Source organism: Salmo trutta, chromosome 40, assembly GCF_901001165.1.
Source record: "Salmo trutta chromosome 40, fSalTru1.1, whole genome shotgun sequence".
NCBI lineage: Eukaryota > Metazoa > Chordata > Actinopteri > Salmoniformes > Salmonidae > Salmo > Salmo trutta.
The window spans coordinates 8,528,450-8,547,200 of record NC_042996.1 but is presented as its reverse complement, the minus strand read 5'-3'; the positions used below and the strand labels follow the sequence as shown (position 1 = coordinate 8,547,200).

At 42.4% G+C, this 18,751-nt stretch overlaps 1 protein-coding gene across 3 annotated transcripts in view; it reads right to left on the bottom strand.

Annotated features, from left to right (window-relative positions):
• Nucleotides 1–15,793, bottom strand: part of LOC115180234 (GAS2-like protein 3) — a 28,972-nt gene extending 13,179 nt beyond the window's left edge. Inside the window, exons 1-2 of one of the 3 annotated variants that reach the window (XM_029742161.1) lie at nucleotides 15,596–15,793; nucleotides 386–441 (exon numbers count right to left, since the gene is read on the bottom strand). In XM_029742161.1, coding sequence (XP_029598021.1) covers nucleotides 386–409 — 24 coding nt within the window. In that variant the 5' untranslated portion in view covers nucleotides 410–441; nucleotides 15,596–15,793. Of the gene's footprint in view, nucleotides 1–385; nucleotides 442–528; nucleotides 549–1,203; nucleotides 1,411–15,595 lie in introns of those variants that run through there. The other 2 variants (XM_029742160.1, XM_029742163.1) reach the window with 2 other exon arrangements.
• Nucleotides 15,794–18,751: the final 2,958 nt, after the last annotated feature.

The following is an 18,751-nucleotide window of genomic DNA, read 5'->3' as shown; positions in this document are numbered from 1 at the left end:
CTGATTCTACTAATTAGCTGCTCAACAAGACCTTAACTAGCTGAATCAGATATGCTAATTAGGGTTGGACTGTAAACCTACAGGACAGTAGATCTCCAGGAAGAGGGTTGGGCAGCCCTGGACTAGCTAAACCAGGAAAGCGTGAAGGGTCCTAAACTGATGAAAACGTCACGATTTTGCTTTGCCATTGTAGCCGAGCCATTTTGCTAACACCTGACTGCTACTCCTATCCTTTAGATATGTAAATACAGCAGGGATAGGGGCCACGGTATGAGAAGAGGTCTTTGGACTGGGCCTTTGAGGGAAAAGGAGTTACCCCTTCTGAACAAAAAAAAAAACTTTCCAAAAATCCTTGTATGTTCATGATAATAAGTCATTTTCTTACCTGTATGCCAGCCTGCACTGCCATCGCTGCAATCAGAGGAGATTCACCTTTTCATCCTGAAACAGACACGAGGCTATTAAGTATAAAATATATAGAAAACTGATATACGAATTAAACTAATATATATATATCAGAATGTTTACAAAATGTAAAGCTCTCCCGCCTTCTTCCCAGGATATAGGGGATTACCCTGACCCAGAACCATCCCCTTGGCCCAAAGGATGTGTGTGTGTGAGAACGAAAGAAGTAGAGCGAGAGACAATGAGCTGCACTATACTAGCCTCTGACACTGACAGTTTAGTCAACAAGAAACCCAGTCCCCCCCCCACAACATATACACACCCCAAAACAGCTCCCTTTCTCCCTCAGCAATCCACCCAATTTAAACTTCGCTACTGGGCTGAGCTCCAGTACTCAAACACAAATGTCACCATAGACCCAAAGGGCAGGCAGCACAAACTAAGATCCCAGAGCTATGACCGCATTTCAATTTCACAGATAGGGTTGCAAAATACCGGTTACTTTCAATAAATTCCCTAGTTTTCCCCGAAGAAGCAGAAAATCCAGAATCCTCCATCAGGATTTCTGGAAAACCAGGGAATTTATTGAAAGTTCCCGGAATTTTGCAACCCTAATGATAGATCCACATTGCAGCTACTTAATACGCTGTTGTCATCTGATAGACCGCTCCTTACGTGCACAAAAATGTGCATTCAGTTACTCTGACACAGCATGAAAGAAATCAATCCATGTCTCATCTGTGATGCGTTTCTCTCGGCAGAGGACAAGATGACAGCAGCGCAGACAAGCAGAATTACCTTAGGACAGGAGGAAGACAGTAGTCATGTACGAAAAGAGCTGCGTAGAACCCCCAGATAGTCAGAAAAACCCGTCTCCACCCTGCTTCTGAACAGAAAGCAGAAAGCGCAACGCAAACCACGCAGGCTCCTACTGGCTGGTTCCAGACTTCAGAGTGTGTTATGTCGACAGCGAGCGAGAGAATGACAGAGGGAGGAGAGAGAGAATGGAGGGAGGAGGGAGAGCCTTGACTAATGAAGTGGCTCTGCTCAGCTCAGCGCTGCAGAGGCCCCCCACTCCTGCCACAGCCAGTCCTCCTCTCACAAAGCACCCATTGTTACACACCACCCCCCTTCCAGGCCCCCCACGCATCCATCATCCCCCAACTCTGCACCTACCCTGGGAGCTCCCTGCGATGAGCTAGTGGAAATGGAGCGCTAGGGGGCAGGGGAACCAGCCACTTCCTCCTCTCATCCTCCTTCCCCAACCCCCCACCCCCACAAAAAAAACATGATAGCAAGGGGAATGTTTGGTGTGGGGATGACAGAAGAGACAAGGGCAAGGGTTCAAATTACACATTGTGACTGTCCCTGATCTGGGATGCCCTCAGAATAGTGGCTGGACCAAAGTATTAATTGTCTAATGCTTATGTGGGTGCTCAGGCCAGTGCACATGTCCTGATTTGCTAAAAGGTGACAAGCGCTGCCATAGTTAGAACCCTGGCAAGACTTGCTCCTGGAGGAGATCAGTAGGCCTAAACTAGTGGACAGTAGACAAACAAAGTGGGGGAGAAAGAGAGAAGGGGGTGACTTTTAATTTGAGTAGAGAGGACGAGTATGTGGCTGACAGCAGAGGACAAAGGGAGCACTCGTCTCTAGAATGTGCAGCATCTGGGGCCCCAATGAGCGAGCTGAGAGAATGCCTCCCTGTGGGGACCAAAAGGGCAGCATGCGCGTCCACACCACCACCAAATGTCAATGCGAAGGAGGGAGCGAGAAATGAAAAGAGGCATTCAAAAACAGAATGTGTTTTATGCTGCTGGGTTGGCTGATATGAATGTGCGAGTGTCTCTGAGGAAAGGGCAAGGCTCGACACTTGACAAGGGGCGCTGCCTTGCACATTCTCCAGAGGTTGCTGAAACACTCGAACAACGCCCGTTCTCTCTTGGCAGCCATGTTCAATCAAAACCGGCCTTCCAACAATGACCTTTGGGTCCAGCAAAAATGAATGTTTGAATGAATATGCATTGGAGCTTGTTCTTGCTTCACAATGTAAACCTTGTTTGGTACATTATACATTGGTACATTGTTGGGTAAATTCATTAGATTTTTTATCTTATCTTTAACTATGCATTGTTGGAAAAGGACCCGTAAGTAAGCATTTCACTGTTAGTCTACGACGCATGTGACAAATAACATATTACTTAATTTTGATTCACACGTTTTGTTTCTGATAGAACCGGGATGTAAAATTACAATCTGCTTCCTACCAAGACGGCCCTTTAAATGAATTGAAACGGTGGGTCTCCCTTTGTGAGGGAGGAAATGGGAAGGTTTAATGACGTAGAAGGACATTAGCCAAGCCTCTGTAGTCCTGAAGATAAACACACAGATGGATGAGGGAGCAGGGGTAGACTGGCCACATGTTCCCCACACAGGTCATCATCTTGCCTCAGTAATCATTTAAGAGGATCAGGGGCTATTCCAGACATGGACGATCCACCCTCACCGATCACAATACTACAGACAGCACGTGGCACATGAATGGAGCTGCAGTCGATGTACATCATGTGCTTGATTTGCATTCAAGTGCACAGCAAGAGACCACACAATGTTGGGGGGGTTGCATGTTCATTTGTTTTACAGTGCATTGTAAAGTGTGTGCAAATTATTGCGTTGGGGGGGTGATTCGCTTATTTACCAAAAGCATGGAACAGCTGCACTAGTCTAACATAAGAGTGTAAAGGGGCTGTAAGCCAGTACATGGGGCCATAGGCTTTTTATTTTTACCCTGCTCTCCTGCCAAACGGGGTCTGCTCCACTCTCCCCAGAGACTACCAACTCCTCATTCATTCAACTTCTCCTGCTGAGCCCTTTGTGTCTCAACTTAATTGGCCTGTCAGTTGAAGGTTTCATTCAGTGCCTCTCCATCGGAAACGGACCTTGTATTCATTATGGGAGTAGGTGCATTCAGGCAGGATTAGTCCTAAGTGTAGCATACAGCATTTAGGCTCAACCCATGTCCTTCAAGAAGAGTTGTCCTGAAGATGACGGGTCGCCAGGAAAGCCCCTCTTTGACTTTTAGGTGTGAACTGAGGAGACACCTGCCAATCCCACTTCATCCTGGTTTGATTAGTCTATTACTGCTCCACAGCATGCACTTTACGAGGCAGCTGGGAAGTTTGTCTTCTCCCCCCCCCAAAAAAAAAATTTCATAAAAAAAAAAGAAAGTATTTTGGAGACAGTCGACACTTCTGGTAGGGAGTAAAAAACTAGTGGATTTACTGAAGTCTGAAATTGAGGCAACCAAATGAAAGCTGTCAAAGGGAGCAGGCATCGAGTTATGCCGCCTATAGGGTGATTGTGCCTGGTAACTGCGGCAGGCAGGACTGGCAGCTTGCCCATTCATCTGGAGAGTTTGCTCGCTGATTAACATAGGCTAGGCCACTGAATTGCAAGCCAACGCAGATGACATCATCCCTTCAGAAAACAATATCCCGACAGTCCCAACTGACCTAAGAATGTCTCGAAGACCGCCAAGAGCACTGATCTAACCTGACAGTGTCATAAGTGTTGACGTTTGCTTTAAATACATTTTCCAGAATGAATAGGGTTCCATGGACATACTGACAAAGTCATCATCAGGAAGAGAGTATTATTATCGAGGAGAGGGTTGTGATCTGATCATTGCAGTGATGGCAACAACTGGAGAAGCTGCTGTATTCGAAAATGGGTCAGTTGAAAGGACAAGGCCGTTAATGACCTCATCTGAAACTGTGACTGGATGATGTCAACAGAATAGAAAAAGGGCTTTGGCTTAAAGAGGGTGTTGAGGAAATGTTCTGTGTGTATTAGGGTATGCTTGCTGAAATGCTCTTATGACAGGAACAGACTTTAACTTATGGAATACAAGACTAGTTGTACCTTTCAAACTGTATGACTTGTGTTCTCCATTGTCTTAAAATTCAAAAAAGAAAATCCTGAAAGGAAACTGGAACACAATGCGAACACCAATTATGGGCCTAAGACGTGTCAGCTAATTTGTAACCGGCTTTATCAAAGTGATCAGATAAGCTGCAAGACGTCCGAGCCCCTGAAAAAGACCCTCACAGAAGGTCAAGTAAGGGGGGTTATTTGCCTGTATGATAATCCCAGGGATAGAGGGGAGGGGAGGGGAGTGGGTAAACCTTTCACCTTAACATGAAAGGCTCAGCCCTCAGTAAAAACAAAAGCTACCATAGATCCTGTTGTCATAACAACCTGCTGTCATAAAAGACCTCCAAACACCCTTTCAGCATCCTCCTCTCACCCTGTTCTTTGTTTTGAAACTGGACTCATCATCATCATCATCATCATCATCATCATATGTCATAGAGGAGTCCAAAGACCTCGAACTAAACTGGATATATTCACAGGACTAAGGTGGTAAAGGGTCATAAACTTTCCAGTAAATTTCCAGAATATTTCCGGAACTTTTTCATGGGAAGTTAAGCCCGGGAATTTGGGGAATTTTGCTTAAATTCATCAAAGAAAGTTAGCTTATAACAGAGTACCTTTTTTGTGGGATACACATAGGGCAATACTAGGTCTTGTGGCATATTTGGGATAGTTTAACCAAAATTCAATGAAATTGGAACCCTCTGCATGCACAGTGCACTCTTCCATCACATGGACAGCTGATTCTCAAGATCTTGCGCACGAATGAGATGCTATTGAGCCCACACTACCACACTGACTGAGCCAAGGACTACATGCTTTCTAAGTTTTGATTACAATACTGGGTGGGGTGAATATATGACATAGATGATTTTTTGTTAACTAGTAAATAGTAGTCTACAGCAAAGTGTGTTTAAATAATTTCTAACTTGTTAACAATTTCTGCTAGTTAGTTTTTGCTACCATGTGGGTTTTAACTTGCTTGAGCCTGCTAATGGAGGAGTCTTAATTCACCTGTTTCCATACATGTTTTCACTCAATGGAGGAACATAGTAAAAAATGTTGATGAATGTCTTGCTCAAGCTGTGTATGCAACTGGTTCATCTCTGATGCTCACAGGCAATGTGTATTGAAAGAGATTTCTGAATGTTCTTCGCCTAGCATACACACCTCCAACCAGACATGCTTTATCTACTCATTTGCTGGATGCCATCCTGTCTGATGTTGAGACTCTGCTTGAAGATGTAAGAGAAGAAATCCATACTGCCCTGCCCACTTCACTGTTGCTCCAAGCAGAGGAAACTGCAGTTCTGAAATACATCAAAGCGTGAAGACTTCTGCCTGAAGCCCATACACGCCGCAGCGTACCTGTTGGACCCCAAGTATGCTGGCAAGAGCATCCTGTCTGGTGCAGAGATCAACAAGGCCTATGGTGTCATCACTACCGTGTCTCGCCACCTTGGCCTGGATGAGGGCAAGGTTCTTGGCAGTCTGGCAAAGTACACTTCCAAGCTAGGGCATTGGGATGGAGATGCAATATAGCAGTCGTGCCAACATATCTCATCAGCCACCTGGTGGATCTGAGGCTCTTTCCCCTGTTGCCTCCATCATCCTCCAAATCCCACAAACATCAGCCGCCTCAGAGCGCAACTGGTCCTTTTTTGGGAACACACCCTTTAGCACGCAACAGGCTGACCAATACAAGGATTGAAAAATTGGTGCCATCCGGGCAAATTTGAGGATTTTTGAGCCTAACAACGAGCCATCCTCAACAGGGTTGGAAAGTGACAGTGAAGATGAGGCCTCAGTCTGATGTTCAAGAGGTGGACATTGAGGAGGTCCAGGAAGAAGACATGGAAGCCTGAGAGGATGACAACCAAAGCTTTCGTTTCTAGACTATCATTTTACAGATGTACGTTGAAAACGTTTTTGGGAGATGCGATGGATCATTGGGGATCATTCAATATTCCCTTTATTTTGTTGTTCAGTGAAATCATCCCATGTCAACTCATTTAATTAAAGTTCAATTCGTAACTAAATCGTTTTTTAAAATTTCTATTGAAATGATGTAATCATTTGCAATTTGTCTACTTATGATAATCATTTTACCTTATGTCTCCATATGATATGGTAAATATATCCAGTGCAAAAAAAAAAAATCTACATTTATGGTATTAACATTAATTTGCATATATTTCCGTTAATTCCCATATATTCCCGTTAATTCCCAGAGTTTCCACCTCTGAATATTCCCCAAAATGTGCAGCCCTATACAGGACGCCTAAAAAGATAGACCCCCTCTCACTCTGCCAATGAAACAATTTCCATTGAGTCAGGTCAGCGAGGTAATTTCTGTAAGGCCCTACTTATATGTATGTCAACTCTTGTAATAGAAAAGTCCATGAAAATACAACACTCAAATCATGTTTGTTTTTATATCAGAAAACCTGAAATATTGAATGAGGTCATTAGCCATGAGGGTTGGGCAGGTAGAGAGTGAGACAATGGATACGTTCGCTGTTAGCCAGACAGGCCACAGCCCAGCTGAAGCATGGCCAAAGGAGAAGACATTTAAGCCAACAGAGAAACGTTTGTGCTGGGGACACTATGAAATATTCAAACCCTTGGTGAATGCATCCTTTGAAGGTGTACCTTAAGAACCAGTAGCCTAGCATGCCATATGTTTGGCAGAAAGAGAAGAACCGCTGCGAAACAAACATTTCATCCTAGTAACAATTCCCTGTCTTAGGTCAGTTAGGATGACCATTTTATTTTAAGAATGTGAAATGTCAGAATAATAGCAGAGAGAATGATTTATTTCAGCTTTTATTTCTTTCATCACATTCCCAGTGGGTCAGAAGTTTAAATACACTAAATTACTATTTGGTAGCATTGCCTTTAAATTGTTCAACTTAGGTCAAACGTTTCGGGTAGCCTTCCACAAGCGTCCCACAATAAGTTGGGAGAATTTTGGCCCATTCCTCCTGACAGAGCTGGTGTAACAGTCAGGTTTGTAGGCCTCCTTGCTCGCACACGCTTTTTCAGTTCTGCCTACAAATGTTCTATAGGATTGAGGTCAGGGCTTTGTGATGGCCACTCCAACACCTTGACTTTGTTGTCCTTAAGCCATTTTGCCACCACTTTGGAAGTATGCTTGGGGTCATTGTCCATTTGGAAGACCCATTTGTGACCAAGCTTTAACTTCCTGACTGATGTCTTGAGATGTTGCTTCAATATATCCACATAATTTTCCTCCCTCAGGATGCCATCTATTTTGTGAAGTGCACCAGTCCCTCCTGCAGCAAAGCACCCCCACAACATGATGCTGCCACCCCCGTGCTTCACGGTTGGGATGGTGTTCTTCAGCTTGCAAACCTCCCCCTTTTTCCTCCAAACATAACGATGGTCATTATGGGCAAACAGTTCTATTTTTGTTTCAGCAGACCAGAGGACACCAATTCTAAAAGTAGGATCTTTGTCCCCATGGGCAGTTGCAAACCGTAGTCTGGCTTTTTTATGGAGGTTTTGGAGCAGTGGCTTCTTCCTTGCTGAGCGGCCTTTCAGGTTATGTTGATATAGATACTTTTGTGACTGTTTCCTCCAGCATCTTCACAAGGTCCTTTGCTGTTGTTCTGGGATTGATTTGCACTTTTCGCACCTAAGTACGTTTATCTCTAGGAGACAGAACACGCCTCCTTCCTGAGCGGTATGACGGCTGCGTAGTCCCATGGTGTTTCTACTTGCGTTCTATTGTTTGTACAGATGAATGTGGTACCGTCAGGCGTTTGGAAGTTGCACCCAAGGATGAACCAGACTTGTGGAGGTCTACAATTTTTTTCTGAGCTCTTGGCTGATTTCTTTTGATTTTCCCATGATGTCAAGCAAAGAGGCACTGAGTTTGAAGGTAGGGCTTGAAATACATCCACAGGTACACCTCCAATTGAATCAAATGATGTAAATTAGCATATCAGAAGCTTCTAAAGCCATGACACCATTTTCTGGAATTGTCCAAGGCACAGTCAACTTAGAACTGGAATTGTGATACAGTGAATTATAAGTGAAATAATCTGTCTGTAATGCACAAAGTAGATGTCCTAACCGACTTGCCAAAAGTATAGTTTGTTAACAAGAAATTTGTGGAGTGGTTGAAAAACGAGTTTTAAATGTCTTCAACCTAAGTGTATGTAAACTTCCGACTTCAACTATACATAGTTATTGAACACTGGTCACTTTAATAATGTTTACATACCACTTTATCCACTTCATATGTACATACTCTATTCTAGACAAGGCTCATCCTATATAACTACTGCTGTACACACCTTTTCTATTCATATACTGTCCACACACACAGAGAGTATACCAAACATTAGTGGTAGAGGTCGACCGATGAATCGGAATGGACGATTAATTTGGGCCGATTTCAAGTTTTCTAAACAATCGGTGTTTTTGGACACTGATTGTGGACGATTTAAAAAAGAAAAATGTACCTTTATTTTACTAAGCAAGTCAGTTAAGAACACATTCTTATTTTCAATGACGGCCTAGGAACGGTGGGTATACTGCCTTGTTCAGGGGCAGAACAACTGATTTTTACCTTGGCAGCTCGGGGATTAGATCTTGCAACCTTCCGGTTACTAGTCCAACGCTCTAACCACCTGCCTTACATTGCACTCCACGAGGAGCCTGCGTGGCAGGCTGACTACCTGTTACGCGAGTGCAGCAAGAAGCCAAGGTAAGTTGCTAGCTAGCATTAACCTTATAAAAAACAAATCAACCTTAACATAATCACTAGTTAACTACACATGGTTGATGATATTACTAGTTTATCTAGCGTTTCCTGCGTTGCATATAATCGATGCGGTGCCTCTCATCGAATCACAGCCTACTTCTCCAAACGGGTGATGATTTAACAAGCGCATTCGCGAAAAAAGCTCTGTCATTGCACAATGTGTACCTAACCATAAACATCAATGCCTTTCTTTTTAAACCTGCATATTTAGTTAATATTGCCTGCTAACATGACTTTCTTTTAACTAGGGAAATTGTGTCATTTCTCTTGCGTTCCGTGCAACCAGTCAGGGTATATGCAGCAGTTTGGGCCGCCTGGCTCATTGCGAACTGTGTGAAGAGCATTTGTTCCTAACAAAGACTGTAACTAATTTGCCAGAATTGTACATAATTATGACATAACATTGAAGGACGTACAATGTAACAGCAATATTTAGACTTAGGGATGCCACACGTTAGATACAATACAGAACGGTTCCGTATTTCACTGAAAGAATAAACGTTTTGTTTTCGAAATTATAGTTTCCGGATTTGACCATATTAATGACCTAAGGCTCGTATTTCTGTGTGTTATTATGTTATAATTAAGTGTATGATTTGATATTTGATAGAGCAGTCTGACTGAGCGGTGGTAGGCAGCAACAGGCTCGTAAGCATTCATTCAAACAGCACTTTCGTGCGTTTGCCAGCAGCTCTTCGTTGTACTTCAAGCATTGAGCTGTTTATGACTTCAAGCCTATCAACTCCCGAGATTAGGCTGGTGTAACCGATGTGAAATGGCTAGCTAGTTAGCGGGGTGCGAGCTAATAGCGTTTCAATCGGTGACGGCACTCGCTCCGAGACCTTGAAGTAGTTGTTCCCCTTGCTCTGCAAGGGCCGCGGCATTTGTGGAGCAATGGATAGCGATGCTTCGAGGGTGGCTGTTTTCGATGTGTTCCTGGTTCGAGCCCAGGTAGGAGCGAGGAGAGGGACGGAAGCTATACTGTTACACTGGCAATACAAAAGTGCCTATAAGAACATCCAATAGTCAAAGGTATATGAAATACAAATGGTATAGAGAGAAAAAGTCCTATAATAACTACAACCTAAAACTTCCTACCTGGGAATATTGAAGACTCATGTTATAAAAAGGAACCACCAGCTTTCATATGTTCTCATGTTCTGAGCAAGGAACTTAAACGTATTGCACTTTTACTTTCTTCTCCAACACTGTTTTTGCATTATTTAAACCAAATTGAACATGTTTCATTATTTATTTGAGGCTAAATTGATTTTATTGATGTATTATATTAAGTTAAAATAAAAAAGTGTTCATTCAGTATTGTTGTCTGTCAGTATTACAAATAAATAAATACAGCAACAAAAAAAAAACGGCCAATTAATCGGTATCGGCTTTTTTTGCTCCTCCAATAATCGGTATCGGCGTTAAAATCATAAATCGGTCGACCTCTAATTAGTAGCACCGTCCTAATATGGAGTTGCGCCCCCCCCACCCGCCTTTGCCATCAGAACAGCCTCAATTTGTCAGGGCATGAACTCGACAAGGTGTCGAAAGCATCCCATGGGGATGCTGGCCCTTGTTGACTCCAATGCTTCCCACAGTTGTGTGAAGTCGGTTGGATGTCTTTTGTGTGGTGGACCATTCTTGATACACACAGGAAACTGTTGAGCGTCAAAAATCCAGCAGCGTTGCTATTCTTGGCACAAACCGGAGCACCTGGCACCTGCTACCATACTCGGTTCAAAGACAAAGACATTTTTTATCTGGCCCATTCACCCTCTGAACAACACACATGCACAATTCATGTCTCACTTGTCTCAAGGCTTAAAAACTCCTTGCTTAACCCGTCTCCTGCCCTTCATTACACTGCTTGAAGTGGATTTAACAAGTGATATCAATAAGGGGTCAGTCTGTCATGGAAAGAGCAGGTGTTCTTAATGTTTTGTATACTCAGTGCACGGTGAATGGGCAAGGCAAAAATATTTAAGTGCCTTTGAACAGGGTATGGTAGTAGGTTCCAGGTGCACCGGTTTGTGTCAAGAACTGCAACGCTGCTGGGTTTTTCGCGCTCAACCGTCTCCCGTGTGCATCAAAAATGGTCCACCACCCAACTTCACACAACTGTGGGAAGCATTGAAGTTAACATGGGCCAGCATCCCTGTGGAATGTTTGACACCTTGTAGAGTCCATGCCCTGACGAATTGAGGATCTTCTGAGGGCAAAAGGGGTGGTGCAACTCGATATTAATATTTGGTATACTCTATGTATATATTCCGGACTCTGACATGGCACCTGCTGATATTTCTTAATTTTTTTGTGTGTATTCGTAGGTATTATTTCACTGTAGGAGCTAGAAACATAAGCATTTCACTGAACCTGCCATAACGTCTGCAAAACGTGTTCGCGACCAATAACAATAATTGATTTTATTTCGTCTCAGTCCATTCTCCCTCTCCTGTAACCATTCCCCTACCCCTCTCTCACTGGTCCCAGTCTGCCCATTAGTCAGCGGTACCCTAAATAAATGAGGGGAAAACCAAGATTTCTTCATGATCTCCATTGCGTCCAGGGGAGATAGCAGCACATATGGGCTCATGTGGGGGTTTAACCCATTAAGCTGTTAATTTCTTGTCTGTGGCACAGGGTTTTATTTGGTTTGGCCCTCTTCTGGAGACGCCACTTCCCCAAAATGTGAGGCATAATGCCAGAGATCAGCCAGATGGTGTTTAGGGGGTAGAGGGGCAGAATCAGGGCTGTTTTGGGGCACACTCCTCCTCACGCATGCATTCATTTGGCTCTAGTCCAGAGCTCAAGTATGACCCTATGCCTAAATGTTATTTCTGCCACACAAGCTACCACAAGAGGGTTGTCTGACAAAAGCAGCACAAAGGGAAAAAAATCATCTTTGTGTGGTAGTCCTATATACGAGAAATGCCTATGAAAATGATTTGTTTTCACATTACAGCTCAATTTAGATGCAGAAAATGGTCTATTAAAGAAACAATGAGCAGGTCTACTTCAGTTTCTAAAATGGGTATAGTATTTAGGATCCATTTGCTGCTGGTGAAATGGTCTTCCTCAGAGGTAGCAGCACACACTTAAGCAAAGGGAAGCACCTGCACAACCTTGCTATTATGGTATTCCTCTAGCAGGGAACCAGGAACAGGGAGATTTAAAATGGACATAAAATCAGGCTGTAGTCAAACATGTTTTATCCATCTCAAGTTGTAATGGTAGGCTACATAGCCAGAGCCATATCTTTTCTTATATTGCCTAACATTATGTAGGCTGAAAGTAAGCCATAATATCAAGGGCATCTCCTTTCCAGACATGATGGGTGGATGGTTGCCAGAAGACTTAAATGTAAGATACCCTCTGCAACTGGATCCTGGACTTCCTGCCGGGTAAACCACAGGCTGTGAGGATTGGCAACACCACCACCCTGACTCTTCACACAGTGGCCCCCCAGGGGAGTGTCCTCAGTCCTCTACTGTACTCCCTCTTCACCCACAACTGCATGGTTGCACAACACCAACATCATCAAGTTTGCTGACGATACCACGGTTATAGGCCTGATAACCAACAACAACGAGTCAGCCAATAGGGAGGAGGTAAGTGAACTGGCATTGTGGCGTCATGATAACCTCTCCCTCAATGTGAGCAAAACAAAAGAGTTGATTGTGGACTTCAGGAGGCAAAGGAGGGAACATGCCCCGATCCACATCAATAGGACTGCAGTAGAGAGGGTCACAAGTTTTAAGTTCCTCGGCGTGCACATAGGACCAACACCACCACCACTCTTATCAAGAGGGCGCAACAGTGTCTCTACTTCCTAAAGGCGTCCACATGCTTCCCAGCCGAAACAGTTCAGTAGAGTTCGTACATATATAATGATGACATTTTGTGGTGGTTTTATGACTTTTTGGACTTCGGCAAGTTTTTTTCCCCCGGCAGTTCGGGCACACATTTTTTCTGGAGGCAAGCCAAAGGTCAGAGCCGAAGTCTACATCCCTTCGTCTGCGATTGGTTACCAGTAGGGATTCTTCAATAAAGTATTTTTTTGTCATTCAATGAGAGACTCGTTTTCATGCAAATTTTTTCCATTGAAAAATACTTCAAAAATCTTAATTATATGTAAAATCTTCAGCAAAATCATAAAAATTAATGACTGATTTCTTGACTTAGAATAATTCTTACTATTTTGAGAAAGTGTATACTGGTTACGGTGTCTCAAAATGGACAAAGTACTATTGCCACTTGTTTTTCAAGCGAAGGTCTTTTAAGGAAGTATGCGAGCCCACTCGTTCGGTTAGCCAAACTGAAGCATGCTGACGAACACAATGATACATCAAACTGAAGCATGCTGACGAACACAATGATACATCGAGCAGATAGAAATACATCTGAAAACTGCTCTTTTCGTCCTCATGCTAGCTACCAGTAGACACAGCAGCCATTTTGAAATGGCAGTGTCAGCCAATCAGATCCTTTGTTGTTCAACATCATGTGCCATTCCATATGGCTGCTGTGGCTACTGGTAGCTAGCATGAGCACGAAATGGGAAGTTTTAGAGGAACACAAGTAGTATTTTAATCTTATCGATGGAGCAGTGTGGATTAAGGTCAAATTTGGAGTACAGTGGCATATCCCATTCCTGCACTGAGGTACATTTTCCGACCCATATCTCATGCCGGCTCAACTGTCAAGGTAGCCAGGACATAAACATTAATAAAAGATCACACACACTATATACAAACTCCCAGTAATATATTGGGTAAAACAACGTTTCGGCATCACTGTGCCTTCTTCAGGGTCATGAATGTAGCCAGGACAAACACATTTTCATGCTTTCACTAAATCAAAATCAATAAATCATAGCACGGTTTCGGGCTCATTCGGTAGTTTTTACCTGATAATTCTACTTTATGTCAAAAGTACCATTTACATTCATAAAAAACAGGGGTCACCAACAAGTGGATCTTGATCTTCAAGGCATTCCTAGTTGATCATCAAACATTGCTGTAGAAAAGCTAACGATAAAGGCATAATGGCTCACCCATTATGCAACTAGAGTTTTGCCATTTGGCCTGTCCCACCTCTCTGATCAGTCTCACTGGAGGAAGGAGAGAGCAGGGACTGTGTGAGGCGGACCCCTCTGCTGTTCTCTCCCTCCCTCCGATGAGACTAATGCCATATTCGAAACAACTGGGAACTCGGAAATCTACAACTTCCGAGCGTTCGAAACAACTGGGAATTCTGAGAAAAAAAACGAGATCCAACTGGGGAACGGTCATCCAACTCGGAAACTCAGGCATCTTTATAGAGCTCCGACTTTCCGACCTGAAGTTCACTGACTTAATGATTTGACCTCGTTTTTTACAGGATAATGTCAATGAATCACCACCTCACATCAGTTTCTAAATAGTGATAGGTGTGATAGCTTAACCCTCAAATCCATTCATTCATTTGAGGCCAGAGACTTTTATGGTAGGAGCGTGCAATTTATTTTCAAGCCACCATGGCCTGAAAATGACAGCTACGTTCCAAGTCCCGCTACGGACTGGCGTTTATGACAAACACCGGTACTAAACCAAAGATAATGATCTGTTTTAAGTAATAGATTTTGTTACTTCTAGATTTTTTAACATTTAACTAGGCAAGTCAGTTAAGAACAAATTCTTATTTACAATGATGGCCTACCCCAGCCAAACCCTAACACGGTCGACGCTGTGCCAATTGTCCACCGCCCTAAGGGACTCCCAATCACGGCCAGTTGTGATACAGCCTGGAATCGAACCAGGGTCTGTTGTGACACCTCTAGCACTGAGATGCAGTGCCTTAAATCGCTGCGCCAATCTGAAGGCCTATAAACTGTGTGCACAGTTATAGTCATCATAAACGGATGACTATAAACTTTAATACCAACATCACCAATCTGAGGTAAAAAGGATGGGTATTTCCTGTAATTCATGTCGTGAAAATATTAGTCTTATAATGTAGTAACACACTATGTCCACCATGGGGAAATTTGAATATAACATAATTCAATGCCAAAGTAATTCAACACTTTAATATATGATCATACTACTTTAACCATGGACAGAGTTTAAAAATGCCTGTAAACGCAATTTAACCAGGCACTCTAGACTAGAGCGTCCATAGGGTATGCGCTTTCCCACGGATTTTCAGAGATGTCGGCCAAAGTGTACATTAAATGTAAAACAGTTCAGTCATCTAAGCAGGCTACCAAATTACACGCATTTCATTAAAAACCATGAGGCCAAATCTAGTCTATTGTGCAGACTATAATAAGGTTTACGAATTTAGAAACTACATGAAATACGTTAGTCTTCCACTCGGGAGAGTGATCAGCCACGGGGCACTTGTTGCTTTCTCGTGGGCTGGAGAGAGGAAAGGACAGATTCGTTCACACCGCGGAAACAATTATGTCTCGCGTTAACTCACCAGCATATAAATGACCTGTTCCGTCTCTCGTCGAGTTTTCCTTGAGAATGTCCTAAAATTTGAGTTCACTGTCATTTCTGGTCAATTATAGCTCTCGCCAAACGTGCGTGCACTGTTCGAAACAGCCAACCAGAGCACAGCCGACGCTCTTCATGGACGTGGTGAAGCTCCTGCTGGAAAAGCTCCTGCTGGAAAAGCAGGTAGGCGGACCCAAATGATGCTTTAGCTGGAGTTTGGCTAAACTCACAAATACGCAATCAATATTGATATAGACAAATAAATTGTGGTTTATGAATATACCGTGACAAATCAAACCCCATTTATGTTATTTTGTCATATTTGTTGACGATATTTTCAGCTCGTAATTACTTTTCCATCAAAGGCTAACTTTGGACGTTTGTGGACGACTTCTGGAAAAAATATAATTATTATAATTATTGGTGTTGCAGATTTCTTGTTGCACACATCTTCAAGTCTTGTCAGTGACAAATTGTCACAGATCTGGAATACTGTAAATTACACACATAGTGGTTAGAGTATTGGGTCGGTTGCTGGATCAAATCCCTGAGCTAAAAAGGTAAAAAATCTGTCTTTCTGCCCCTGAGCAAGTCTGTTAACCCACGGTTCCCCGCGGCACTGTGGATGTCGATTAGGCAGCCCCCGCACCTCTCTGATTCAGAGGGTTTGGGTTAAATGGAACTTTTGTAATGTTTACTGTTCCTTTTCTATCGTTTATTTCACTTTTGTTTATTATTTAGTTCACTTGCGTTGGCAATGTAAACATGTGTTTCCCATGCCAAGAAAGCCCTTTGAATTTAATTAAGAGAAAGCAAGAGAATAAGGAACTTCTGTGAGTGGAATGTTTACTGTTCATTTCACTTTTGTATATTATCTACCTCACTTGCTTTGGCAATGTTAACATATGTTTGCCATGCTCATAAAGCACCTTGAATTGAAGTGAATTGAAGAAGCAAAAGTTCTTCCTTTGACTCTGGATCAAAAGCAGATATATACTACCCCTCGAAGGCTGTTAGTCGTTACTACAGGCTAAATACTGTTTTCTGGGGGCGATTTCGACTGAGTGAAGTCAATAAACAAATGACATATTCTCTACTTCTTGCAGTATTAGCTTTTATATGTTGTTTTTGAAGTCAACCAAAAGAAAATATGTGCCCTTGGTTAAAGATAGGCTATGATAAAAAATATTGAAATTGGGCCCACCAATTGTGTGTGTGTGTGTGTGTGTGTGTGAGAGAGAGAGAGAGAGAGACCACTGGAACAACTACTGGGACTTGAATCAGGCTCAGCAGACATCTGGTTTGAGGGAGACCTAATTTGGACAGGGAATTGAGTCAGTGTGGCTGGATGGGCAACGAGCACTCTTACACAGTGCAGACACAATGATTCTAGATGGTGTACTGTCTGTACAATGACACAGGCATCTGATCAGGTTGGGCAATGTCTCCACAAACACCCATACAAAAGAAGCATCCTTCACCCTTACGCAAAACTGAATAGTTTCAAGTTTTAATGTCACATTCACAAGTACAGTGAAAAACCTTTCTTGCAAACTCAAAACCCAACAATGCAATAATCAATAACAATGTAATACTAGAAGAAAAAAACACGAGAAATAAGAAGATACATTTGATTTCCCATAAAATATGTCAAAATGTAATTCTATACATAACATTAAATATAGTGTAAGGAAAGTATACCCAAGCATGCTTCAGCTCAGTTTGAACAAAAAGGGAATCAGGTGCTGAAGGACTTGAAAATGTATGTCTCGTTAATACATTTCTGATCTATGCAGAAACAGAGTGCACCTTTTTCTTAATTTTCCTGGATAGTCACCCGCTGAAGTGTCCAGGAATATGGATTTTTGGGGAGGATGAAAGATAGTGGGTATTATATACATTTTTGTGAACATTACAGGTTTTCCATGACAAATACACATGTGACAGGTGGCCTTTGTAACTGTACATTTCCCTGGTATGTCTAAAACAAATCAATACATTTTTGCTAATTATTTGTTCCCTGATAATGTATTGGTTTGATCTTTATTAGTAACGTTTCTTACATAGGACATAGAACGCCTCATATTTTTGAACACGAAACACATCATATTACAAAATATTCAACGCATCTCTTGCAAGTAAAATCTCCACAAGGGGGAGCTATTTTTTCACGTTATGGGTTTACCAGCAGTAATAAAATGTATTCCAGTTGAGATCCAAGAAATGTCAAGGACCTGGAAGACAAGAAGGACGTTACATGCAATTAGAACCCTGCTGAGATCTTTTGTCTTGGTGTGCAGAGGCAGCGTAGACCATGGCCCCTTTTGCGCCATATGCTATAAAAGGTCTGTCAGACCTAATAAAGACAACGTGACATCACAACTGACCATGCATGCAGTTCATCACTGGATGGACACTGCTTTCAGCTTTACGTCTCAAACCAGTGATGGCCGATCAGCTTTGTAATGTCAGGCAAAATATTGCACCTGGATGTATTTATTGAAACCCATACAAAGCTACAGAGTAGTGCTCATACAGTACATAATCACATTAGAAACGTTGGTAATGTCAGGGATTTTGAGGAGAATTGTATTTATTTATTTTATAAAATGGCTAGGTATTGCTGACTGTATTCTGTATTCTCTTAGAAAATTATATTGGCATCTGAAATCTCTTTTTAAGCAGTATCCTGTTCAACAAAGAGGAACTTATTGTTTAAAACGTTCATGCCTAGGATAACAGGCAGTTGTTTGACTGAATATATGCATTTTATTTTACATGATTACATGTTATAAACCCTACAATGTGTGCCTACGTGTTACAGAACATTTCATTACCAAATTATTGCGTTATAAGGAAGTTACTGAGAAATAATGAAATAATATAACATTTATTGTAAATAAAGGTTAAATAAAATAACGTGCTGTAGTGAAATGGGGGGTGCCAACACGAAGGTCTTACTGTGCCTTGTCTGTTTTGCTTGACTATAAGGCTGCTTTAAACAAATGTTTTTATAACAGTGATTGGGGGCCAACACAAACTACAACTGTTCACATGGCCTTACAGGAGAGAAAATGTGCACATGTTCAATCCCTCTTGAAACATTTTTATGACATTATCCTGATCTGAGCCCCCCAAG